Source organism: Oncorhynchus mykiss, chromosome 28, assembly GCF_013265735.2.
Source record: "Oncorhynchus mykiss isolate Arlee chromosome 28, USDA_OmykA_1.1, whole genome shotgun sequence".
NCBI lineage: Eukaryota > Metazoa > Chordata > Actinopteri > Salmoniformes > Salmonidae > Oncorhynchus > Oncorhynchus mykiss.
This window is the reverse complement of record NC_048592.1, coordinates 34,153,185-34,176,048: the sequence shown is the minus strand read 5'-3', so window position 1 is coordinate 34,176,048 and position 22,864 is coordinate 34,153,185. Positions and strand designations below refer to the sequence as shown.

Sequence of the window (22,864 nt, the reverse complement as noted above, 5' to 3'; positions counted from 1 at the left end):
CGCGCTCTGAGCTCTAATTCTATGGGCCAATCAGTGCCACTTTTTTATTTGTTATTTGTGCTGAAATGAAAATGAAAGAAAGGTTTCCTTGCAAATTCAGCAGGCGTGAAATAGGATTTTAGTCTTTATTTATTTTAGTGCCGTTTTTATTTTATTACATATCGTCAATGCCATCTTTGGCGTGCTTATCAATGCACAATTACCTTTTTTACCATTCCTGTCGATAAAATACTTAAGTATTAAGTCCTACAATAAGTTTTACTGTGCGTGAAGTTTCAAATGCATTCTCTAATTTCAAAATTTGTAATGTGATATAGGTATTTTTAACAATTAAAAAAAAAAAAAAAAAGGTTAACTCTGGCCTGGATTCAGTCAGATGGAGCGTTAAACAATGTTGTCTGACATCCAAATAGCAGATGTTTTGGAGGTGTAATTGCGGTATGAGCTGACATAGCAATGAGCGGCTGCTCGTGTTTTCAAAACCACTCCCTTCCTTACTATTCCTACTGTTATTGTGAAGTTCAAAATGGCGCTAGAAAGTGTAGGCTCTATCGATAATAGAAATGACTCAAATGTCAAACCATTGATGTTAGGGTTTATGGATTTATGTCTGTCAGTCTAATTAGAGTGTTTGAACTTGTAACGATGCTGCATGACTTTCAAACGCGGCTGCATGGGATTTGTAAGATTATAGTGTGGTTTCGTTGCATCAAATGGATGTCTCCGCGATAAGGTAACGCAACGAGCCGCTTGCAGATTTGACAGCTGTAAACAGTAGCAACCCGCCATCCAGGGCAACTGTTTTGAGCCCCACATTGTGAGAATGTCGCCGAAGGAGATGGCTGACGTTTTACGATCCCGTAACCAATTGTGCTAAAGCGTACGTTTTTTCACGTTGTTTTGTACATAATGTTTCTGCCACTGTGTCTTATGACTGAAAAGAGCTTCTAGATATCAGGACAGCGATTACTCACCCCGTACTGGAGGAATACTATTACTTCATACGCCCAACAAGGCCCTCATCCCCGTCATTCACAGGAGAAAGAGACGGAGGTATCGTGGACAAAGATGCGGGCGCCTTGTTAGGATCCGTCGCCGAGAGGGTAATCTACCTTTACCATCGGTCCTATTAGCCAATGTACAATCAATCTACACTGCTCAAAAAAATAAAGGGAACACTAAAATAACACATCCTACATCTGAATGAATAAAATATTCTTATTAAATACTTTTTTCTTTACATAGTTGAATGTGCTGACAACAAAATCACACAAAAATTATCAATGGAAATCAAATGTATCAACCCATGGAGGTCTGGATTTGGAGTCACACTCAAAATTAAAGTGGAAAACCACACTACAGGCTGATCCAACTTTGATGTAATGTCCTTAAAACAAGTCAAAATGAGGCTCAGTAGTGTGTGTGGCCTCCACGTGCCTCTATGACCTCCCTACAACGCCTGGGCATGCTCCTGATGAGGCGGATGGTCTCCTGAGGGATCTCCTCCCAGACCTGGACTAAAGCATCCGCCAACTCCTGGACAGTCTGTGGTGCAACGTGGCGTTGGTGGATGGAGCGAGACATGATGTCCCAGATGTGCTCAATTGGATTCAGGTCTGGGGAGTCTGTTCTCTCTGCTACCGCACGACAAGCGGTACCGGAGCGCCAAGTCTAGGTCTAAAATGCTTCTTAATACCTCCAAGCCATAAGACTCCTGACTAGCTAATCAAAGGGCTACCCAGATCCCTCTTTACACTGCTGCTACCCTGTGTTTATTATCTATGCATGGTCACTTTAACTCTATCTACATGTACATATTACCTCGACTAACCGGTACCCCCTGTACATTGCCTCGCTATTGTTATTTTACTGCTGCTGTTTAATTATCTGTTACTCTTATTTTCATTTTTTTTTTACTTATCTATTTTTTACTTAGCACGTTTTTCTTCTTAACTTCTCAAAGCATTGTTGGTTAACGTCTTCTAGGTAAGCATTTCCCTGTAAGGTCTAAACCTGTTATATTCGAGGCATGTGACAAATAAAATTGGAGTTGTTTTTTGCTATAAAAAATGAGGGGGTTGCCTGTATTGCATGTTATTTTGGCATTGATACGTGTCACATATTAGTTTGCAAACAATGTAAAAATTGTATTTAAAAAAACATTGAGTTAATGAAAACTCCATACAAACATGATCTCTTTTTTGCTTTCTTGAGTAAGGCAGCTCCAAAATGCAGGTGTTTCAGTCTAGCTCAGTGCTTTCTGTGGTGGTGGGGCAGCCAGAGGAGATTACAGAGCATTGGGGTTGGTAATGTTCTCTAGTTGTGCTGTAATTGGACTCGGTGTTCTGTTACTCATGGGGACACTACGTCTCGGCCAAATCTAAGAGTAGAGCTCTCAAATTCAAGCCCCTTGGGTGCTGACATTGAGATACATTAGAAGTGCCCATCCGAGAAGGTTCATGGTCATTGGCCACAGATAAAATGACGTCAAATCACTTTCTACCTACCGTAGGTAGCTAGCTATGTGTGGACTGATCATGGCAACATCATACTTTCAAAATCTTAGCTAGCAGTCGTCATCGTGAGTAAAGTCAACAATCTACTGGCAAATCCTTGTCATTTGAAGAGAAATTATAGATAAAACATATCGGTGCTCATCAGCCATTGTACATGAACATGGGTTGAGAGAATGCCAAGAGTGTGGAAGGCTGTCATCAAGACAAGGGTGCATACTTTGAAGAATATAAAATATATTTTGATTTGTTTAACACTTTTTTTTGTGAGTCCATTTTTGTTATTTCATAGTTTTGATGTCTTCACTATTATTCGACATTGTAGAAAATAGTAAAAAAATAAAGAAAAACCCTGGAATGAGTAGGTGTGTCAACTTTTGACTGGTACTGTAGTTTATTAAATAACACACATTTTAGTGCCAATATTAAGAAAATGGCAGAATTTTGTGGTCTACCATTTTCAAACATCTGAAAACTGCTCCCTGCGAGACTAATTTCGAAAACCTTTTTTCTCATGTCCCCTAACCCATTTCATAGGTGGCCATACAACAGTTTCAACACATAAATTAAAATGCAAAGTCACAATTCCAACAAAACATTTCTTCTGAATTTTGCCATTCACGTTTTAGACGATAATACCTTGAAACCGGAACTATTAGTCTGAGAACAATGAGCATGTTTACACGCACACTAATATAATTCGATATCAAACTGATTTATGACAGTAGACAGATTATACAATAGTCATGTAACATCCTTACTCTGTTTATCTTAATCGGTGTAAGGTCAAAATAAAAGTAAGCATATGCCGATTAAAAAAAAGAAGACGCTTTTCTGACATTTATTTTGATTGCCGATTTTCGGCATTGATCAGAGTGCCATCAGATAGCCTGATTTTCATATGCGTCCATGTACACAGGATTATTAGAGAAATCGTTCCTCTTGCAAAGCATGTAAACGTTTTAATTTAACTATTATATTAATCTGACTATCCACAATCACAATATTGTGTGCATGTAAGCCACACTCAATGAGAGCAACTCTTTTTTTCACACCCTGCATTAATTCATTTCTTAGATGACTAGAATAAAATACAGTAGTCTGGTACATGTATTGTATGAAATTAAAGTACAACCTTGTAGTACCGCATCAATACGCACACAGTGTTGTGTCTTGACGGGCAAACAAGCACACTGGTCCATGAGTCTTTCTCTCTGAGAGTCTTTTCCTTTTTTCCATTGATTGGTCATTCAGGTCCTGATGTTGTCTATTGATTCTTCAAACCACCAATGAGGCTTTATTTTTACCTCCCTGCGAACAAGAAGCAAAACAACACACAATAAGATGAACTATTTTAATTGTGAACCTTATTGTTATTGGCATGATCAGTAAAAGCCAAAACATTATATATTTTTATTGTCATCGTCAACATCCTCATCCTAATCAAGGAGAACCTTAGAAAGGAGTTTCCCCCAATATTATATAAAAAAAATCTCTGATCTCTGCCCCCAAAAATATTAGACAAATCAGGGGGCATTTCAATGTGACCCAGCAGAGGGAAAAGGGGAGGGAGAGAGGTTGTCTTTTTGACATGCTCAACAGACATCAGAGATAACTGCTGAAAAACAGCCATTTTACTGCTATAGACACCAAAAATGACAGGCAATTTAGAAAAACTGTGAATTAAACTAGAAGATAATGATTGCCTATTTGGGTTCTTCTCAACTTGAAATAAAGACAAGTAAAACACAGCAATTTCCTATGGAGCAAATTCCTAGCCTGGTACCAGATCTGTTTTCCTAGCCTGGTACCAGATCTGTTTTCCGAGCCTGGTACCAGATCTGTTTTCCTAGCCTGGTACCAGATCTGTTTTCCTAGCCTGGTACCAGATCTGTTTTCCTAGCCTGGTACCAGATCTGTTTTCCTAGCCTGGTACCAGATCTGTTTTCCTAGCCTGGTACCATATCTGTTTTCCTAGCCTGGTACCAGATCTGTTTTCCTAGCCTGATACCAGATCTGTTTTCCTAGCCTGGTACCAGATCTGTTTTCCTAGCCTGGTACCAGATCTGTTTTCCTAGCCTGGTACCAGATCTGTTTTCCTAGCCTGGTACCAGATCTGTTTTCCGAGCCTGGTACCAAATCTGTTTTCCTAGCCTGGTACCAGATCTGTTTGTGCTCTTGCAAGACAGACCATAGGAGTTGGCAAGACAACACAAACAGATCTGGGGCCAGGCTAATCCCTGCATTCTATGGACTAATCATATTAAGTCAAACGAGTTGTGGATCTACAGCATAGGTGGCCATTCTTATCCGCAGTGTCAGTGAAGGCTTTTGTGCCAACCAAGCCATAACAAACCCGATTTTAAAAGTCTTGATAGAAGACTATGATTTGCTGATCATTGCTATCAGGTGTCTTACTGCTTGGTAGGGATGGGTTGTTCGTAAACAAACAGATCTCTTTAGTGAACCTCAGGATCCGAATTGCATCTGTCTCCGAGCCACTCATTTGTCTCTCTGAGTAAAGACTTGCTAAACGTATTTTTACATGTCCCTCCCTGCACCCGCAGTGACTTCTGGGAATATTTTAACCCACTTAACCCCAAAATGTCAAGTTTTCACCATCATTGTGAAGCCCTAGTTATGTTGTTGCTTTTACAAGTCATTTCTGAGGATTATTATTTTTTACTTCATGTGATTCATTTACATCCGTTCCTCATTTTAAAGTCACACCTGTTACATGAACTGAACTCTCATTTTAATATAGTAAAACTATTCCTTTTTTCAATCTTTTTTTTCTAAAGAAATAGACATCATTATTGTAAAAGAAGGTGAGCTGGTTCTACTCTTTTTGGACATTTTTTGTGGTGGAAAACTGAGCGGGTCACGTTAACCATAGATACCATAGGTACTGTAGACAGGCAAAAAAAATGTTTAACAATGTGTGTTATTATTTTTTTTTTACCTTGCATTCAATTGCCCCTCCCTGTTTCACACTAAGCTTCCATTCCCCAGTCAGACAGGGATATATGGCTGATTTTAAAATGAAATCGTCAACCCTGTAGTAAACATTTTTTTATTTTAACCTCTTGAGATGGATTTTTTTTTTTATTAAGTTGAACATGTGCTCTTTATGACAGAATGGAAACATTTTTGTGAAATGTACATGTATTTAAATTTGCACCAAGTTTACTCTTCTCAAAAGGCACTGGATTGGTGGAACGATCCTACTATTGCTTTAGGAGGACAAAGACAATGATTATCTGTAGGTAAGTTGTAAAAACATTCCCTGGAGATGGTGATTCCTGAGCCACGGCAGGAACAATAGGCCGTCGGGGGGGAAAGCCTCATTCTGGTCCACGCTCAATTTTTGCAATGTTGCATTTTTTTTTGCTATGAAATGTGCTATTTTTCATGTTGTTTTTTTTTTCATCCAAATAGACGGCTCATTTTCGGTGAGCGGAGCCAAAAGATCTGGAATGCCCGTCGCTACTGCTTGGCTGGAACAAAAGCCTACACCCACTGGCCCTTACACTGACACTTATAATAAACACTTCTAATTAACACGTTTAAATTGAACCAAACATGTCACCTGAGTAATAACTGACCTCTCTCAATTGTCAATGTCTGATAAGTGGTTTTCTATCTGCAAAGAAGAAAACAACACAGTAAGCAGTGATACTGTTTTAACCATTCAGCATTCAGGATTAGACTCACCCATTGTATATTGTTTAACAACACACAGTGGCTTACTCATAATGCTGCTTAGGTATCATCCACATAGGGCTCTGGGCAAAAGTAGTGCACTACATAGGGGAATAGGGTGTCATTTGACCCCATTAAGACTTCAGATGTACGATGACAGACTAACCTCTAACTTGACATTTAAAAAATTGTTTTATGTAGTTCTGTCCTTGAGCTGTTCTTGTCTAATGATGTTCTGTATTCTGTCGTTCTGTATTATGTTTTGTGTGGGCCCCAGGAAGATTAGCTGCTGCTTTTGCAACAGCTAATGGGGATCCTAATAAAATACCTAAAATAACCCTTGGCCTCCTCACCATATCGTTAGTGCCTTCATCGTCAAAGACATCCTCGTTGGCTTCATCTGTCATCTCTCCCGCCTCCAAGTCTTCGGAGAGGTCCGCTGTTTTGGCACGGAGACACTTATACACTCCTCCCTGTTTCCTCTGGGCTGCTGGGGGAAGGGGGGAAGGGGGGGATGAGAGATAGAGAGAAGATGAGGTCAGGTTAAAGGTTAGTCTGACACTCACACAAAACAGGACACACACAGTCTGAACACTCTTACCTGCCTCTGTGCAATGCTGTCTCTCAATCCTCTCCAGACGCCCCAGTAGAGAGTCGATCTTGGTCTTAATCTGGGACAGCTCCTGTTTGATGGTTACCAACTGGTCGGTCTTTACTGGGAATATACAAAAACGTAGACAAATTATGTTTCTTGAAAAGAATATGCTTCTAACTATGACTTCACCAAAACCGTTATGTCAAAGAGTAGGAGACAGACAGAGCAGTGCCGAAGGGGGAGAGAGGGGAGGACAGAGATAGGGGTGAGAACGGAGGGAGAGGGGAGGACAGAGAAATGAGAGGGGAGGACAGAGGTCCCGAAGACAGAGAGGGGAGAGAGGGAGAAAGAGTAGGAGACAGACAGAGCAGTGCCGAAGGGGGAGAGAGGGGAGGACAGAGATAGGGGTGAGAACGGAGGGAGAGGGGAGGACAGAGAAATGAGAGGGGAGGACAGAGGTCCCGAAGACAGAGAGGGGAGAGAGGGAGAAAGAGTAGGAGACAGACAGAGCAGTGCCGAAGGGGGAGAGAGGGGAGGACAGAGATAGGGGTGAGAACGGAGGGAGAGGGGAGGACAGAGAAATGAGAGGGGAGGACAGAGGTCCCGAAGACAGAGAGGGGAGAGAGGGAGAAAGAGTAGGAGACAGACAGAGCAGTGCCGAAGGGGGAGAGAGGGGAGGACAGAGATATGAGAGGGGAGGATAGAGGGAGAAAGAGTAGGATAGAGAGAGGGGAGGAGAGAGGGAGAAAGAGTAGGAGACAGACAGAGCAGTGCCGAAGGGGGAGAGAGGGGAGGACAGAGATATGAGAGGGGAGGATAGAGGGAGAAAGAGTAGGATAGAGAGAGGGGAGGACAGAGGGAGAAAGAGTAGGAGACAGACAGAGCAGTGCCGAAGGGGGAGAGAGGGGAGGACAGAGATATGAGAGGGGAGGATAGAGGGAGAAAGAGTAGGATAGAGAGAGGGGAGGAGAGAGGGAGAAAGAGTAGGAGACAGACAGAGCAGTGCCGAAGGGGGAGAGAGGGGAGGACAGAGATATGAGAGGGGAGGATAGAGGGAGAAAGAGTAGGATAGAGAGAGGGGAGGAGAGAGGGAGAAAGAGTAGGAGACAGACAGAGCAGTGCCGAAGGGGGAGAGAGGGGAGGACAGAGATATGAGAGGGGAGGATAGAGGGAGAAAGAGTAGGATAGAGAGAGGGGAGGAGAGAGGGAGAAAGAGTAGGAGACAGACAGAGCAGTGCCGAAGGGGGAGAGAGGGGAGGACAGAGATATGAGAGGGGAGGATAGAGGGAGAAAGAGTAGGATAGAGAGAGGGGAGGAGAGAGGGAGAAAGAGTAGGAGACAGACAGAGCAGTGCCGAAGGGGGAGAGAGGGGAGGACAGAGATATGAGAGGGGAGGATAGAGGGAGAAAGAGTAGGATAGAGAGAGGGGAGGAGAGAGGGAGAAAGAGTAGGAGACAGACAGAGCAGTGCCGAAGGGGGAGAGAGGGGAGGACAGAGATATGAGAGGGGAGGATAGAGGGAGAAAGAGTAGGATAGAGAGAGGGGAGGAGAGAGGGAGAAAGAGTAGGAGACAGACAGAGCAGTGCCGAAGGGGGAGAGAGGGGAGGACAGAGATATGAGAGGGGAGGATAGAGGGAGAAAGAGTAGGATAGAGAGAGGGGAGGAGAGAGGGAGAAAGAGTAGGAGACAGACAGAGCAGTGCCGAAGGGGGAGAGAGGGGAGGACAGAGATATGAGAGGGGAGGATAGAGGGAGAAAGAGTAGGATAGAGAGAGGGGAGGAGAGAGGGAGAAAGAGTAGGAGACAGACAGAGCAGTGCCGAAGGGGGAGAGAGGGGAGGACAGAGATATGAGAGGGGAGGATAGAGGGAGAAAGAGTAGGATAGAGAGAGGGGAGGAGAGAGGGAGAAAGAGTAGGAGACAGACAGAGCAGTGCCGAAGGGGGAGAGAGGGGAGGACAGAGATATGAGAGGGGAGGACAGAGGATCCGAAGACAGAGAGGGGAGAGAGAGGGAGAAAGAGTAGGAGACAGACAGAGCAGTGCCGAAGGGGGAGAGAGGGGAGGACAGAGATATGAGAGGGGAGGACAGAGGATCCGAAGACAGAGAGGGGAGAGAGAGGGAGAAAGAGTAGGAGACAGACAGAGCAGTGCCGAAGGGGGAGAGAGGGGAGGACAGAGATATGAGAGGGGAGGAGAGAGGGAGAAAGAGTAGGAGACAGACAGAGCAGTGCCGAAGGGGGAGAGAGGGGAGGACAGAGATAGGGGTGAGAGGGGAGGACAGAGAAATGAGAGGGGAGGACAGAGGATCCGAAGACAGAGAGGGGAGAGAGAGGGAGAAAGAGTAGGAGACAGACAGAGCAGTGCCGAAGGGGGAGAGAGGGGAGGACAGAGATAGGGGTGAGAACGGAGGGAGAGAAATGAGAGGGGAGGACAGAGGATCCGAAGACAGAGAGGGGAGAGAGAGGGAGAAAGAGTAGGAGACAGACAGAGCAGTGCCGAAGGGGGAGAGAGGGGAGGACAGAGATAGGGGTGAGAGGGGAGGGAGAGGGGAGGACAGAGGATCCGAAGACAGAGAGGGGAGAGAGAGGGAGAAAGAGTAGGAGACAGACAGAGCAGTGCCGAAGGGGGAGAGAGGGGAGGACAGAGATAGGGGTGAGAGGGGAGGGAGAGGGGAGGACAGAGGATCCGAAGACTGAGAGGGGAGAGAGAGGGGAGGACAGAGGAGCCGGAGAAAGAGTAGGACAGGGGGAGGATAGAGGTAGGACAGTGAGAGAAAGAGTAGGACAGAGAGAGGGGAGGATAGAGAGAGAAAGAGTAGGACAGAGGGAGGAGAGGATAGAAGGAGAAATAGTCGGATAGAGAGAGGAGAGGATAGAGGGAGAAAGAGTAGGACAGAGAGAGGGGAGGATAGAGGAAGAAAGAGTAGGATAGAGAGAGGGGAGGAGAGAGGGAGAAAGAGTAGGACAGAGAGAGGGGAGGATAGAGGGAGAAAGAGTAGGACAGAGAGAGGGGAGGATAGAGGGAGAAAGAGTAGGACAGAGAGAGGGGAGGATAGAGGGAGAAAGAGTAGGACAGAGAGAGGGGAGGATAGAGGGAGAAAGAGTAGGATAGAGAGAGGGGAGGAGAGAGGGAGAAAGAGTAGGACAGAGAGAGGGAGGATAGAGGGAGAAAGAGTAGGATAGAGAGAGGGGAGGATAGAGGGAGAAAGAGTAGGACAGAGAGAGGGAGGATAGAGGGAGACAGAGTAGGTCAGAGAGAAGGGAGGAGAGAGGGAGAAAGAGTAGGACAGAGAGAGGGAGGATAGAGGGAGAAAGAGTAGGTCAGAGAGAGGGGAGGATAGAGGGAGAAAGAGTAGGACAGAGAGAGGGGAGGATAGAGTGAGAAAGAGTAGGATAGAGAGAGGGGAGGATAGAGGGAGAAAGAGTAGGACAGAGAGGGGAGGATAGAGGGAGAAAGAGTAGGACAGAGAGAGGGGAGGATAGAGGGAGAAAGAGTAGGACAGAGAGAGGGGAGGATAGAGGGAGAAAGAGTAGGACAGAGAGAGGGGAGGATAGAGTGAGAAAGAGTAGGACAGAGAGAGGGGAGGATAGAGGGAGAAAGAGTAGGACAGAGAGAGGGGAGGAGAGAGGGGGAAAGAGTAGGACAGAGAGGGGAGGAGAGAGGGAGAAAGAGTAGGACAGAGAGAGGGGAGGATAGAGGGAGAAAGAGGAGGACAGAGAGAGGAGAGGATAGAGGGAGAAAGAGTAGGACAGAGAGAGGAGAGGATAGAGGGAGAAAGAGTAGGACAGAGAGAGGGGAGGATAGAGGGAGAAAGAGTAGGACAGAGGGGGGGGGGGATAGAGGCAGCCAGAGTAGGACAGCGAGAGAAAGAGTAGGACAGAGAGAGGGGAGGATAGAGGCAGCCAGAGTAGGACAGAGAGAGAAAGAGTAGGACAGAGAGGGGGGGGGGATAGAGGGAGAAAGAGTAGGACAGAGGGGGGGGGGGAGGATAGAGGCAGCCAGAGTAGGACAGAGAGAGAAAGAGTAGGACAGAGGGGGGGGGGGGAGGATAGAGGGAGAAAGAGTAGGTCAGAGAGAGGGAGAAAGAGTAGGACAGAGAGGGGAGGATAGAGGGAGAAAGAGTAGGACAGAGAGAGGGGAGGATAGAGGGAGAAAGAGTAGGACAGAGGGGGGGGGGATAGAGGCAGCCAGAGTAGGACAGAGAGAGAAAGAGTAGGACAGAGAGAGGGGAGGATAGAGGCAGCCAGAGTAGGACAGAGAGAGAAAGAGTAGGACAGAGGGGGGGGGGGGGGGATAGAGGGAGAAAGAGTAGGACAGAGGGGGGGGGGGGGGGATAGAGGCAGCCAGAGTAGGACAGAGAGAGAAAGAGTAGGACAGAGGGGGGGGGGGAGGATAGAGGGAGAAAGAGTAGGTCAGAGAGAGGGGAGGAGAGAGGGAGAAAGAGTAGGACAGAGAGGGGAGGAGAGAGGGAGAAAGAGTAGGACAGAGAGAGGGGAGGATAGAGGGAGAAAGAGTAGGACAGAGAGAGGGGAGGATAGAGGGAGAAAGAGTAGGTCAGAGAGAGGGGAGGATAGAGGGAGAAAGAGTAGGACAGAGAGAGGGGAGGATAGAGGGAGAAAGAGTAGGACAGAGAGAGGAGAGGATAGAGGGAGAAAGAGTAGGACAGAGAGAGGGGAGGATAGAGGGAGAAAGAGTAGGACAGAGAGAGGGGAGGATAGAGGCAGAAAGAGTAGGACAGAGAGAGGAGAGGATAGAGGGAGAAAGAGTAGGTCAGAGAGAGGGAGAAAGAGTAGGACAGAGAGGGGAGGATAGAGGGAGAAAGAGTAGGACAGAGAGAGGGGAGGATAGAGGGAGAAAGAGTAGGACAGAGGGGGGGAGATAGAGGGAGAAAGAGTAGGACAGAGAGAGAAAGAGTAGGACAGAGAGAGGGGAGGATAGAGGGAGAAAGAGTAGGACAGAGAGAGGGGAGGATAGAGTGAGAAAGAGTAGGATAGAGAGAGGGGAGGATAGAGGGAGAAAGAGTAGGACAGAGAGGGGAGGATAGAGGGAGAAAGAGTAGGACAGAGAGAGGGGAGGATAGAGGGAGAAAGAGTAGGACAGAGAGAGGGGAGGATAGAGGGAGAAAGAGTAGGACAGAGAGAGGGGAGGATAGAGTGAGAAAGAGTAGGACAGAGAGAGGGGAGGATAGAGGGAGAAAGAGTAGGACAGAGAGAGGGGAGGAGAGAGGGGGAAAGAGTAGGACAGAGAGGGGAGGAGAGAGGGAGAAAGAGTAGGACAGAGAGAGGGGAGGATAGAGGGAGAAAGAGGAGGACAGAGAGAGGAGAGGATAGAGGGAGAAAGAGTAGGACAGAGAGAGGAGAGGATAGAGAGAGGGGAGGATAGAGGGAGAAAGAGTAGGACAGAGGGGGGGGGGGGGATAGTAGCAGCCAGAGTAGGACAGCGAGAGAAAGAGTAGGACAGAGAGAGGGGAGGATAGAGGCAGCCAGAGTAGGACAGAGAGAGAAAGAGTAGGACAGAGAGGGGGGGGGGATAGAGGGAGAAAGAGTAGGACAGAGGGGGGGGGGGGAGGATAGAGGCAGCCAGAGTAGGACAGAGAGAGAAAGAGTAGGACAGAGGGGGGGGGGAGGATAGAGGGAGAAAGAGTAGGTCAGAGAGAGGGAGAAAGAGTAGGACAGAGGGGGGGGGGGGGATAGAGGGAGAAAGAGTAGGACAGAGGGGGGGGGGGGGGGATAGAGGCAGCCAGAGTAGGACAGAGAGAGAAAGAGTAGGACAGAGGGGGGGGGGGGGAGGATAGAGGGAGAAAGAGTAGGTCAGAGAGAGGGGAGGAGAGAGGGAGAAAGAGTAGGACAGAGAGGGGAGGAGAGAGGGAGAAAGAGTAGGACAGAGAGAGGGGAGGATAGAGGGAGAAAGAGTAGGACAGAGAGAGAGGGGAGGATAGAGGGAGAAAGAGTAGGTCAGAGAGAGGGGAGGATAGAGGGAGAAAGAGTAGGACAGAGAGAGGGGAGGATAGAGGGAGAAAGAGTAGGACAGAGAGAGGAGAGGATAGAGGGAGAAAGAGTAGGACAGAGAGAGGGGAGGATAGAGGGAGAAAGAGTAGGACAGAGAGAGGGGAGGATAGAGGCAGAAAGAGTAGGACAGAGAGAGAAGAGGATAGAGGGAGAAAGAGTAGGTCAGAGAGAGGGAGAAAGAGTAGGACAGAGAGGGGAGGATAGAGGGAGAAAGAGTAGGACAGAGAGAGGGGAGGATAGAGGGAGAAAGAGTAGGACAGAGAGAGAAAGAGTAGGACAGAGAGAGGGGAGGATAGAGGGAGAAAGAGTAGGACAGAGGGGGGGGAGGATAGAGGCAGCCAGAGTAGGACAGAGAGAGAAAGAGGACAGAGAGAGGGGAGGATAGAGGCAGCCAGAGTAGGACAGAGAGAGAAAGAGTAGGACAGAGGGGGGGGGGGGGGGGGGATAGAGGGAGAAAGAGTAGGACAGAGGGGGGGGGGGGGGGGGAGGATAGAGGCAGCCAGAGTAGAACAGAGAGAGAAAGAGTAGGACAGAGGGGGGGGGAGGATAGAGGGAGAAAGAGTAGGTCAGAGAGAGGGGAGGATAGAGGGAGAAAGAGTAGGACAGAGAGAGGGAGAAAGAGTAGGACAGAGAGAGGGGAGGATAGAGGCAGCCAGAGTAGGACAGAGAGAGAAAGAGTAGGACAGAGTGGGGGGAGGATAGAGGGAGAAAAAGTAGGACAGAGGGAGGGGAGGATAGAGGCAGCCAGAGTGACTAGAGTACTAGACATACACATAGATCCTGCAGCTGAAGACCCAGAAGTGAGAGGTAGAGGCGAGGACGGAGGAAGAGGTCTGGAAGAAGAAAAGGAGTCAGAGCAGGTCCTGACCGGCAAGGAAGATTTGATTCGCCGCAGGGACGGGACCAAGACACGAGAGCGTTTGGCCGGTATCGGCGATCGGATGGGGGGCTCCACCACGCGTCCATGATAATCAAATAATCTAGGGAGACGAGGAAAGGTGAGAGGGGCAAAAGTTTTAAGAAGTAGTTAAATAGGTAAAGCGGAGTACATTGTTTACCAAAACAAATACTAGAATAGAACAGAGCAGAATGATTTCCATACCTGCTGTAGAAATCCTCTCTGTAATAGTCGTAGTCAAACTCATAGCCACTAAAGACAGACATAGAGATGTACATACAATAAGCCACTGATACACTGCCAAAACAATAAAAGGGATGTTGATCAGTCCCTGGTATGGTTGACACTGATTTTGTCCCTACTCAAGGGCTAGTATTAATGTAAGTGGGTTTTAGTGTAAGTGGGTTTTTAGTGTAAGTGGTTTATTAATGTAAGTGGTTTTAATGAAAGTGGTCTTCCAAGAAGGAAGTGGGCATAGCTTGTCACTCTCTGGCACAAAAAAAAAAGGGTTTGAGAAACGCTCCTGTAGCCAACTCTATTTATAGAGTAGTACAAAGTGTTTTCTATGGTTGTCCTGCTCACAGAATGACAATCTTATTTCTATGGTCATGCTATGACTCTGACCTGTAGAGAGAGGAGAGGGGCCTCTTGGAGCCCACCACCTTTGGCCTGTAGGGTCTTGGTTCTCCTGCCATGTTGATGTCTGGAAGACAAGCACAGCAGCTGCAGGATCACTGTCTGAACGCTTCACACAGACCACACATACTTTTAGAATTCATGGCCAACTGGCAGCTAATAACTTTAACTTCTCACTCTACTCTTAATGTGCACCAGTCTGGTTTTATACCTGGACATAACACCGTTTCAGCAGCTGTGCTTGTTTTAGATTTAAATTGCCTAGATGATAAAAAATCATTGTGCTGCCCTATTTATAGATCTTTCCAAGGTCTTTCACACTGTTAAACACTCATTCAAAGGTTTACTGAAAGCAGGCTTATTGGAAGTGGTCAGACAGGACAGACACAATGTGTGATTTTTGATGGTGTCAAGTCTAAGACCTGTAGCTAGCTAGCTAAACAATAAACCATAATCCCAACTCATGACGTTACTACCCTGCATGAATCTGCAGGTAGCTAACCAACCAGGTTCAATGTTAGTTAGTTAACATTAGGCTATATCTAGCAAAGTAAATGGTTCTGAGATACGAATAATATTACTATACTACACAGATCATACAGCTAGCTGACCTAACAACAGCAGTCAAGCACCCAAACTAACTGGCTAACGTTGGCTAGCTTGCTAGCTACTTCCATACACAAATGAGTGAACAGCTCACTGACCATTTTACTCGCCCTATTGAAATGGATGCTTGCATAGTGGATTATTTTGTCACGACATGTCGCTAGCTAGCTAAACAATGAACCATAATCACAATTTATGATGTTTCTACCCTGCATGAATCTGCAGGTTGCTAACCAACTAGATTCAATGTTAGCTAACAAACCAGCTATAACTAGCAAAGCAAATGGCTCTGAGATATAAATAACGAGCTAGCTAACAGTACACTTTAACTTGAAATGAAAAAGACTTTGTCAAAATTAGAAACGTGTAATATCTGAAAATGTAGCAAGCTAGACTATCTTTTCTGGAATGGACGCTTCTCCCTGTCATGGATGCCATGGTTAACCTTAGTTTGAAGATGTAATCCGGGGACAGGTGTTTTCTCCATCTCCTTAGCTATCATACTCTAATTCCACTGATTTGAAAACTCGGTCCTCCAGAAAGTGGAGAGCAGCACTTATACAGTGGCAAGAAAAAGTATGTGAACCCTTTGGAATTACTTGGATTTCTGCATAAATTGGTCATACAATTGTATCTGATCTTCATCTACGTCACAACAATAGAGAAACACAGTCTGCTTAAACTAATAACACACAAACAATTATATGTTTTCATGTCTTTATTGAACACACCGTGTAAACATTCACAGTGCAGGGTGGGAATGTGAACTCTTGGATTTTATAACTGGTTGACCCTCCTTTGGCAGCAATAACCTCAACCAAACTTTTTCTGTAGTTGCGGATCAGACCTGCACAACGGTCAGGAGGATTATTGAACCATTCATCTTTACAAAACTGTTTCAGTTCAGCAATATTCTTGTGATGTCTGGTGTGAACCGCTCTTTTGAAGTCATGCCACAGCATCTCAATCTGGTTGAGGTCAGGACTCTGACTGGGCCACTCCAGAAGGCGTATTTTTTTTCTGTTGAAGCAATTCTGTTGATTTGCTTCTGTGTTTTGGGTCGTTGTCCTGTTGCATCACCTAACTTATGTTGAGCTTCAATTGGCGGACAGATAGCCTTACATTCTCCGGCAAAATGTCTTGATGAACTTGGGAATTCATTTTTCCATCGATGATCCAAGCAAAGCAGCCCCAAACCATGATGCTCTCTCCACAATACTTTACAGTTGGGATGAGGTTTTGATGTTGGTGTGCTTGTGCCTTTTTTTATGTTCCTTCCAAACAACTCAACTGTAATCTGTTCACCGAATATTTAGCCAGTAGCGCTGTGGAACACCCAAGTGCTCTTTTGCAAACTTCAGGCGTGCTGTAATGTTTTGTTGGACAGCAGTGGATTCTTCCATGGTGTCCTCCCATGAACACCATTTTGGTTTAGTGGCCTCGTCAACATAGTTGTTAGCATGTTCCACTCTGACACTCTAGGATTCTTCTTCACCTCGTTGAACATTCTGTGCTGTGCTCTTGCAGTCATCTTTGCAGGACGGCCACTCCTAGGGAGAGTAGCAACAGTGCTGAACTTTCTCCATTTATATACAATGTGTCTTACCGTGTGGACTGATGAACGTCAAGGCTTTTAGAGGTACTTTTGTAACCCTTTCCAGCTCAATGCAAGTCAACAATTAATCTTAGGTCTTCTGAGATTTCTTTTGTTTGAGGCATGGTTCACATCAGGTAATGCTTCTTGTGAATAACAAACTCCAATTGTGAGTGTTTTTTTTTATAGGGCAGGGCAGCTCTAAACATCATCTCCAATCTCATTGATTGGACTCCAGGTTAGCTGACTCCTGACTCCAGGTTAGCTGACTCCTGACTCCAGTTATCTTTTGGAGAAGTCATTGGCCGAGGACAGGTATTCCCAAACTGGGATACGGGAGAAAAAAGAAAATGTGATTCACATTTTCAAACAGTCCATTTATATTTTCCAACGGGGCTATTCATTTGGGCAAGTTTTTTTTTTCTTCTAAAAATATCTGGGGTTTTGGATTGACAAGGATTTAATGTTTAAAAAACACTGATGAACTAGTTAAAAAGCACAAGTGTAAAGCAGGCTTCTTTAGAAATAGATCTTGCCTCTCCCGAAACAGCAGCAAGCAGATTGTAGAGTCAACTTCCCTGCCAGTTCTTGACTATGGCGACTCAATTTACCAGAATGCAGCTTATCATTTCTCCTAAACCTTTGGATGCCGTCTACCACAGCGCCCTTCGCTTTATCACAGGTGACAGTTCTAATACTCCTCACTGCGTCCTCTATCAAAAGGTTGGCTGGTCCTCATTAAAGTCCCGTAGATCTCTTAATTTCTCCCTTTTTGTTTACAAAGCTCTACTACACAAGCTTCCCGACTTGCCTAACTTCCTTATTGAAGTATAAAGATGTGTTACCTAAACCAGTTCACAGGGTTAGTTAACTTCCTCGGGTCTCCGCTGAATTAGGTAAATCCGCATTTAAGTCTTAATGCGCCTCACTGCTGGGACAATTTGCAGAACTCGTTACAATTTGGATGTTCTGGTGCCTCTCCGGCAGTTCAGGGTGCTGAGTGAAGACCTAGCAGCTGAGGAATGTAACTGTTTTGTATCGATTGCCGTTTTGTTGTACATTGGTTGTCGTATTGTTGTGATCAGGGCACCCTTGGGAATGACACCCTGGTCTCAATGGGTTTTCCCTGAATAAATACAGAGTAGTACAACAGATAAGGAAACATCTGCACACACATTGACAGCACTGACTCACACCTCATCCCTGTCCCATTCAGAGTGGCAGGACACTGGTCGGGGAGTGAGATGATATCAGTGTTGAAGCGTCTGTCTGTCGGCTCAATCCTATGAGCCCTGAGGGTCTCTCAAGGTAATAGGACAGACAGGCACAAGCACGCAGACACAGAAAACACATACATACAGCTACATCACAGAGACAGCTACAGTAGATCACACAGTGCCTTTCTTACATTCATACTCTGTGAGGGTTTTGATGAACAACTCATCCATTCCATAAAAGACACTCTCCGCTGGACTCCTGCTGAGGTCACTAATGATAGAGTGGCACTCAACAGAGTACGTTCTCCCCTGGAATCCTGCTGAGGTCACTAATGATAAGAGTGGGACTCTAAGTGAACACTGTGCCGTTCATCCAGGGAACACACAGTACTGTGATTGATGTCAGTCATTATACTAATCATATAATTGTGTGCTTTGGGGTTGTGTAAGAGAGTGTGTGCATATGGTGAGAGACAGAGTGTGTGTGTGTGAGAGAGAGAGTACATGTGGGTGTGTTGTGTGTGTGCGCAAGGCAAGGTACACACACAAATAATGTGTTGCTAAGCAATGACCACGACTTAAGAACATGCATATAAATACAATTTGAACTCTGACCTTTTACAATGTTCTATTTTGGCTAAAAGGATATCAAAGGACATCTGAAGTGCCAAACCCATCCCCATTTAGCAGAATGTACAGCATTAGCATTGCTACATCAGCTTGTACTCTCTTCAAACCATTCTTATCCCTGTCCACAGGCCTTGATGGAGGGAACAGTCTGTGTTTTAGAGACCATCAAAGCTGCTGCTGAGAGCTCTCACAGTCACTTGGTCTATGCCTCCCTTTTAGGAAACTACAGTATGGTAACTCTATTGGACTAGCTATGTACAATAAAGTATAGTTGCTTGAGTGAACAGCAGATTGTGTTCATGATAGAGTTTTTTGAGAGTTTCGATGTGCCTTGAATTTGAATGTGTAAGAGACCTCTCATGTCGTTGGTAACAGATACCATCAGATAATAACTGTGCTTTTAAGGTCTGGATGTCTGGGAGAGCCAGGTATGAGTTATCTTATCTTTCTTTAAGGGCTTGGCTGATATCTATGGTTCAGTATATGGCTTTATCATGCAGGAGACTGGCAAAAGTAGTTTTTTTTTGTGATCAAGAATGGATGTTTAAAAAATAACATTTAAAAAAAGTACTATTTGATATTCTACAAGTGTATCCATCTGCGCTCCCTACCAGTCTATTCTCCATATAGCTAATGGGGATGAGCAAACTTGTTTTCCACAGACAAACTTGGCTCAGAGGTTTGGCACATCATACCTGCCAGAAAGAACCTCTCCTACACTCTTAGAAAAAAAGGGTTTTTCAACACTCCCCGTAGGAGAACACTTTTTGGTTCCAGGTAGAACCATTTGGGGTTCCATGTAGAACCCTGTGTGGAAAAGGTTCTACCTGCAACCAACAAGGTTCTCCAATGGGGACCGAGAAGATCCATTTTAGTTTCTAGAAAGCACTTTTTTTCTAAGAGTGTATAGCCCCCCTGATGCTGAGCCAAGACAGGCCGTGATTTAATCCAAGGCGCGTTGTAGAGCATTGCACTAGATAGCCAACAACGCCAACATTTTACCCGATGTTTGCGGAGATCGCATTCCCAATAAACGCTGTGCATGTCGGCTGAAGTGTAAAATCACCTTTAAAGGTCAAATGCTATGCGTTTGTCGATAACATGCCTTGGATTGAATAGATAAAATAACTTTTGACTTCAAACTAAGACTTCTTTTCCTAGTATCCATACTAAATTAGTGCTCCTCTATGGATTTAGTGACCTATCAGATCACTCAGATACCAGGTCAAAAGGCTGCTGGCTTTGCACAATATGACTCTATAGTCAACACTGTAACTGCAATCCCCTTTTTCGACGATGCACTGTTAAAAGGTCATCTCCGATTGAGCTTACATATGCATCGTTTACCATGAACGCGGTCTTCGCGAACGCAGGAATGTTACCTTTTAAAGCCGCATTGTCGGCAGCGCTATACAGATTGAATCCCTGCCTCAGCCTGCCCACTACTTTGGCATTTTAAAGCATATTATGGCATTTCAACTCCAAAAAAACACTTAAAAAATACTCCACTCAATAGAACTCTCTAGATTCTATAATGTTAGATATAGCCTAATGTTAACTAACTAACATTGATAAGGCATTATCTAAGGCATATGATGACATTCCAAAACACTCCTCACATCAGTGTTTCACAAACTAGGGGTCGCGACTCCACATGGGAAATTCAGATAAAATAAATATCTCGGTAACCTCCGGTAGCCGCTAGATATGGTTGTAAATAACAGAGTGGTTTCTTCCTACAAATGTGGCTCGGTATAAGTTACAAAATATTATGACCTGATCACTGAGAGATAATACTCTCAGGAACATGTGCATGTCTTCTGTTTCCCTCTACAATGCCCACAAGGACTCATTAGAACAGAGTGGACAAGACCGGGAAAATATCATTCATCAATGTTATTCTTTTCTACACAGAAGCTCATACAACATTATTGCCTGATGATCTTCTGAACTTCCCAACACCTTCCTGATGCATACTTCCTTCAGATGGAAATACTGTCAGACTGATTTGTAACAGACTGTCATAGCCCCAATTTTAAAAAAGTAAACATTGGCCGTTGATTACATCATTTTCTTTACATGGATATCAAAATGGGATCGCGGGTCAGAAAGGTTTGGGAACCCCTGCCTTACGTACACACACAATCCTTGTTATCATCTCATTTGCTATTACTGTTGACTTGCTGTTGTCTCCACTTCAGTTCTCTTTTGGAATCAACTGCCTGAGGTTTAGTTTAATGATGTAACCGAGTGACTGGGGCATGATGTAACCGAGTGACTGGGGCATGATGTAACCGAGTGACTGAAGGCATGATGTAACCGAGTGACTGGGGCATGATGTAACCGAGTGACTGGGGCATGATGTAACCGAGTGACTGAAGGCATGATGTAACCGAGTGACTGGGGCATGATGTAACCGAGTGACTGGGGCATGATGTAACCGAGTGACTGGGGCAATACTCTTGTCTCTCCACTTAGAGGAGGTCCATCCATTTCATTCATTCATTTCAGGCGAATGTGAGAAGCACAAATTGTGCAAATTCTACTGTACATAATGTAATTCTGTAAATACAATAATGATGTAATCAATACATCTTTACATAGAAATATGACTAACTACTCACACCTTTACATAGAAACATGACTAACTACTCACATCTTTACATATAAATATGACTAACTACTCACATCTTTACATAGAAACATGACTAACTACTCACATCTTTACATAGAAACATGACTAACTACTCACGTCTTTACATAGAAACATGACTAACTACTCACACCTTTACATAGAAACATGACTAACTACTCACATCTTTACATAGAAATATGACTAACTACTCACATCTTTACATAGAAATATGACTAACTACTCACATCTTTACATAGAAACATGACTAACTACTCACACCTTTACATAGAAACATGACTAACTACTCACACCTTTACATAGAAACATGACTAACTACTCACATCTTTACATAGAAATATGACTAACTACTCACATCTTTACATAGAAATATGACTAACTACTCACATCTTTACATAGAAACATGACTAACTACTCACACCTTTACATAGACACATGACTAACTACTCACACCTTTACATAGACACATGACTAACTACTCACATCTTTACATAGAAACATGACTAACTACTCACACCTTTACATAGAAACATGACTAACTACTCACACCTTTACATAGAAACATGACTAACTACTCACATCTTTACATAGAAACATGACTAACTACTCACATCTTTACATAGAAACATGACTAACTACTCACATCTTTACATAGAAACATGACTAACTACTCACAACTTTACATAGAAACATGACTAACTACTCACATCTTTACATAGAAACATGACTAACTACTCACATCTTTACATAGAAACATGACTAACTACTCACACCTTTACATAGAAACATGACTAACTACTCACATCTTTGATTGCGGCGTCTGCCCTTATTATACATTGCCATGACGAACTGGAAACGGTTTCATGCAAGTAGAGATGCTCTATTCTAGTCGGGGTTCCAAAAATGGACTGCCGACAGTACTAGGCAGGACTCACAGTGCCTCCCTGGACTGTACCATGGCACAGCCGATCTGGGGGGGACGGACTACAGCATCACACACTCACACACACATACAGTCTGAGTGGATTAATCAATGGACACATGACAATCAATATACACAATGTAATATGGGGAAAAATACACAATTATTTTGTAATCTTCAACATACGGCAGAAATTCTACCAAAAATAATTTACTGAAACTCTTGTTACAAATGACGGAGTCAACCAAGTTATATTTTGAAAGAGGAAGCAAAGTACTTTAAGCATATGTTTTCATTTCAGTCTCCTCCATCTACACTAATCAAAGTGAATTGGAAGGATTTGTTTTCTATGAATAATGTAAAAGGAACAGCTGTACAGAAAGACTCATGTGAAGACGAGGAGGAACTTCCTGGAACTTCCTGATGCAATCCTGGAACTTCCTGATGCAATTAAAGCCTAAAGACGGGGAAAATTGGATGGCCTACCAGTTGCGGTATACCAAACCTTTTGTGATGTACTCAGAGGACCGTTATTAGCATGTTTTAACCACTCCTGTACAAATGGTAGATTATCAGATACTCGGCAAGAAGTTCTGATTTTATTATTACTGAAACAGAACCCAAGTGGTAAATATAAAGAACCAGTCCATGTAAAAAAAAATTGGAGGCCCCTTACACTTCAGTGTTGTAATGCAAAATGCATAGCACACAGAATTACAAAGGCATTGTCGTATATTATTCATCCCAATAACACTGCTGTTTTACATGGACGAGACGTTGGAGATTATATAAGACAAGTACTGGAAACAAAAGAACACTATGACAAATCTGGGAAACCAGGTCTTAAGTTCATAGCTGGCTATGAAAAGGTGTTTGATAAAGTATGACTGG

At 44.6% G+C, this 22,864-nt stretch overlaps 1 protein-coding gene across 4 annotated transcripts in view; it reads right to left on the bottom strand.

Moving 5' to 3' along the window:
* Window positions 1-2,881: 2,881 nt before the first annotated feature.
* LOC110509059 (RNA-binding Raly-like protein) overlaps window positions 2,882-22,864 on the bottom strand; it is a 45,538-nt gene continuing 25,555 nt past the window's right edge. Inside the window, exons 2-8 of one of the 4 annotated variants that reach the window (XM_036966851.1) lie at window positions 14,340-14,418; window positions 13,920-13,967; window positions 13,589-13,797; window positions 6,817-6,930; window positions 6,569-6,705; window positions 6,119-6,156; window positions 2,882-3,824 (exon numbers count right to left, since the gene is read on the bottom strand). In XM_036966851.1, coding sequence (XP_036822746.1) covers window positions 6,124-6,156; window positions 6,569-6,705; window positions 6,817-6,930; window positions 13,589-13,797; window positions 13,920-13,967; window positions 14,340-14,418 — 620 coding nt within the window. In that variant the 3' untranslated portion in view covers window positions 2,882-3,824; window positions 6,119-6,123. The remainder of the gene's footprint in view (window positions 3,825-6,118; window positions 6,157-6,568; window positions 6,706-6,816; window positions 6,931-13,588; window positions 13,798-13,919; window positions 13,968-14,339; window positions 14,419-22,864) is intronic. The other 3 variants (XM_036966853.1, XM_036966852.1, XM_036966854.1) reach the window with 3 other exon arrangements.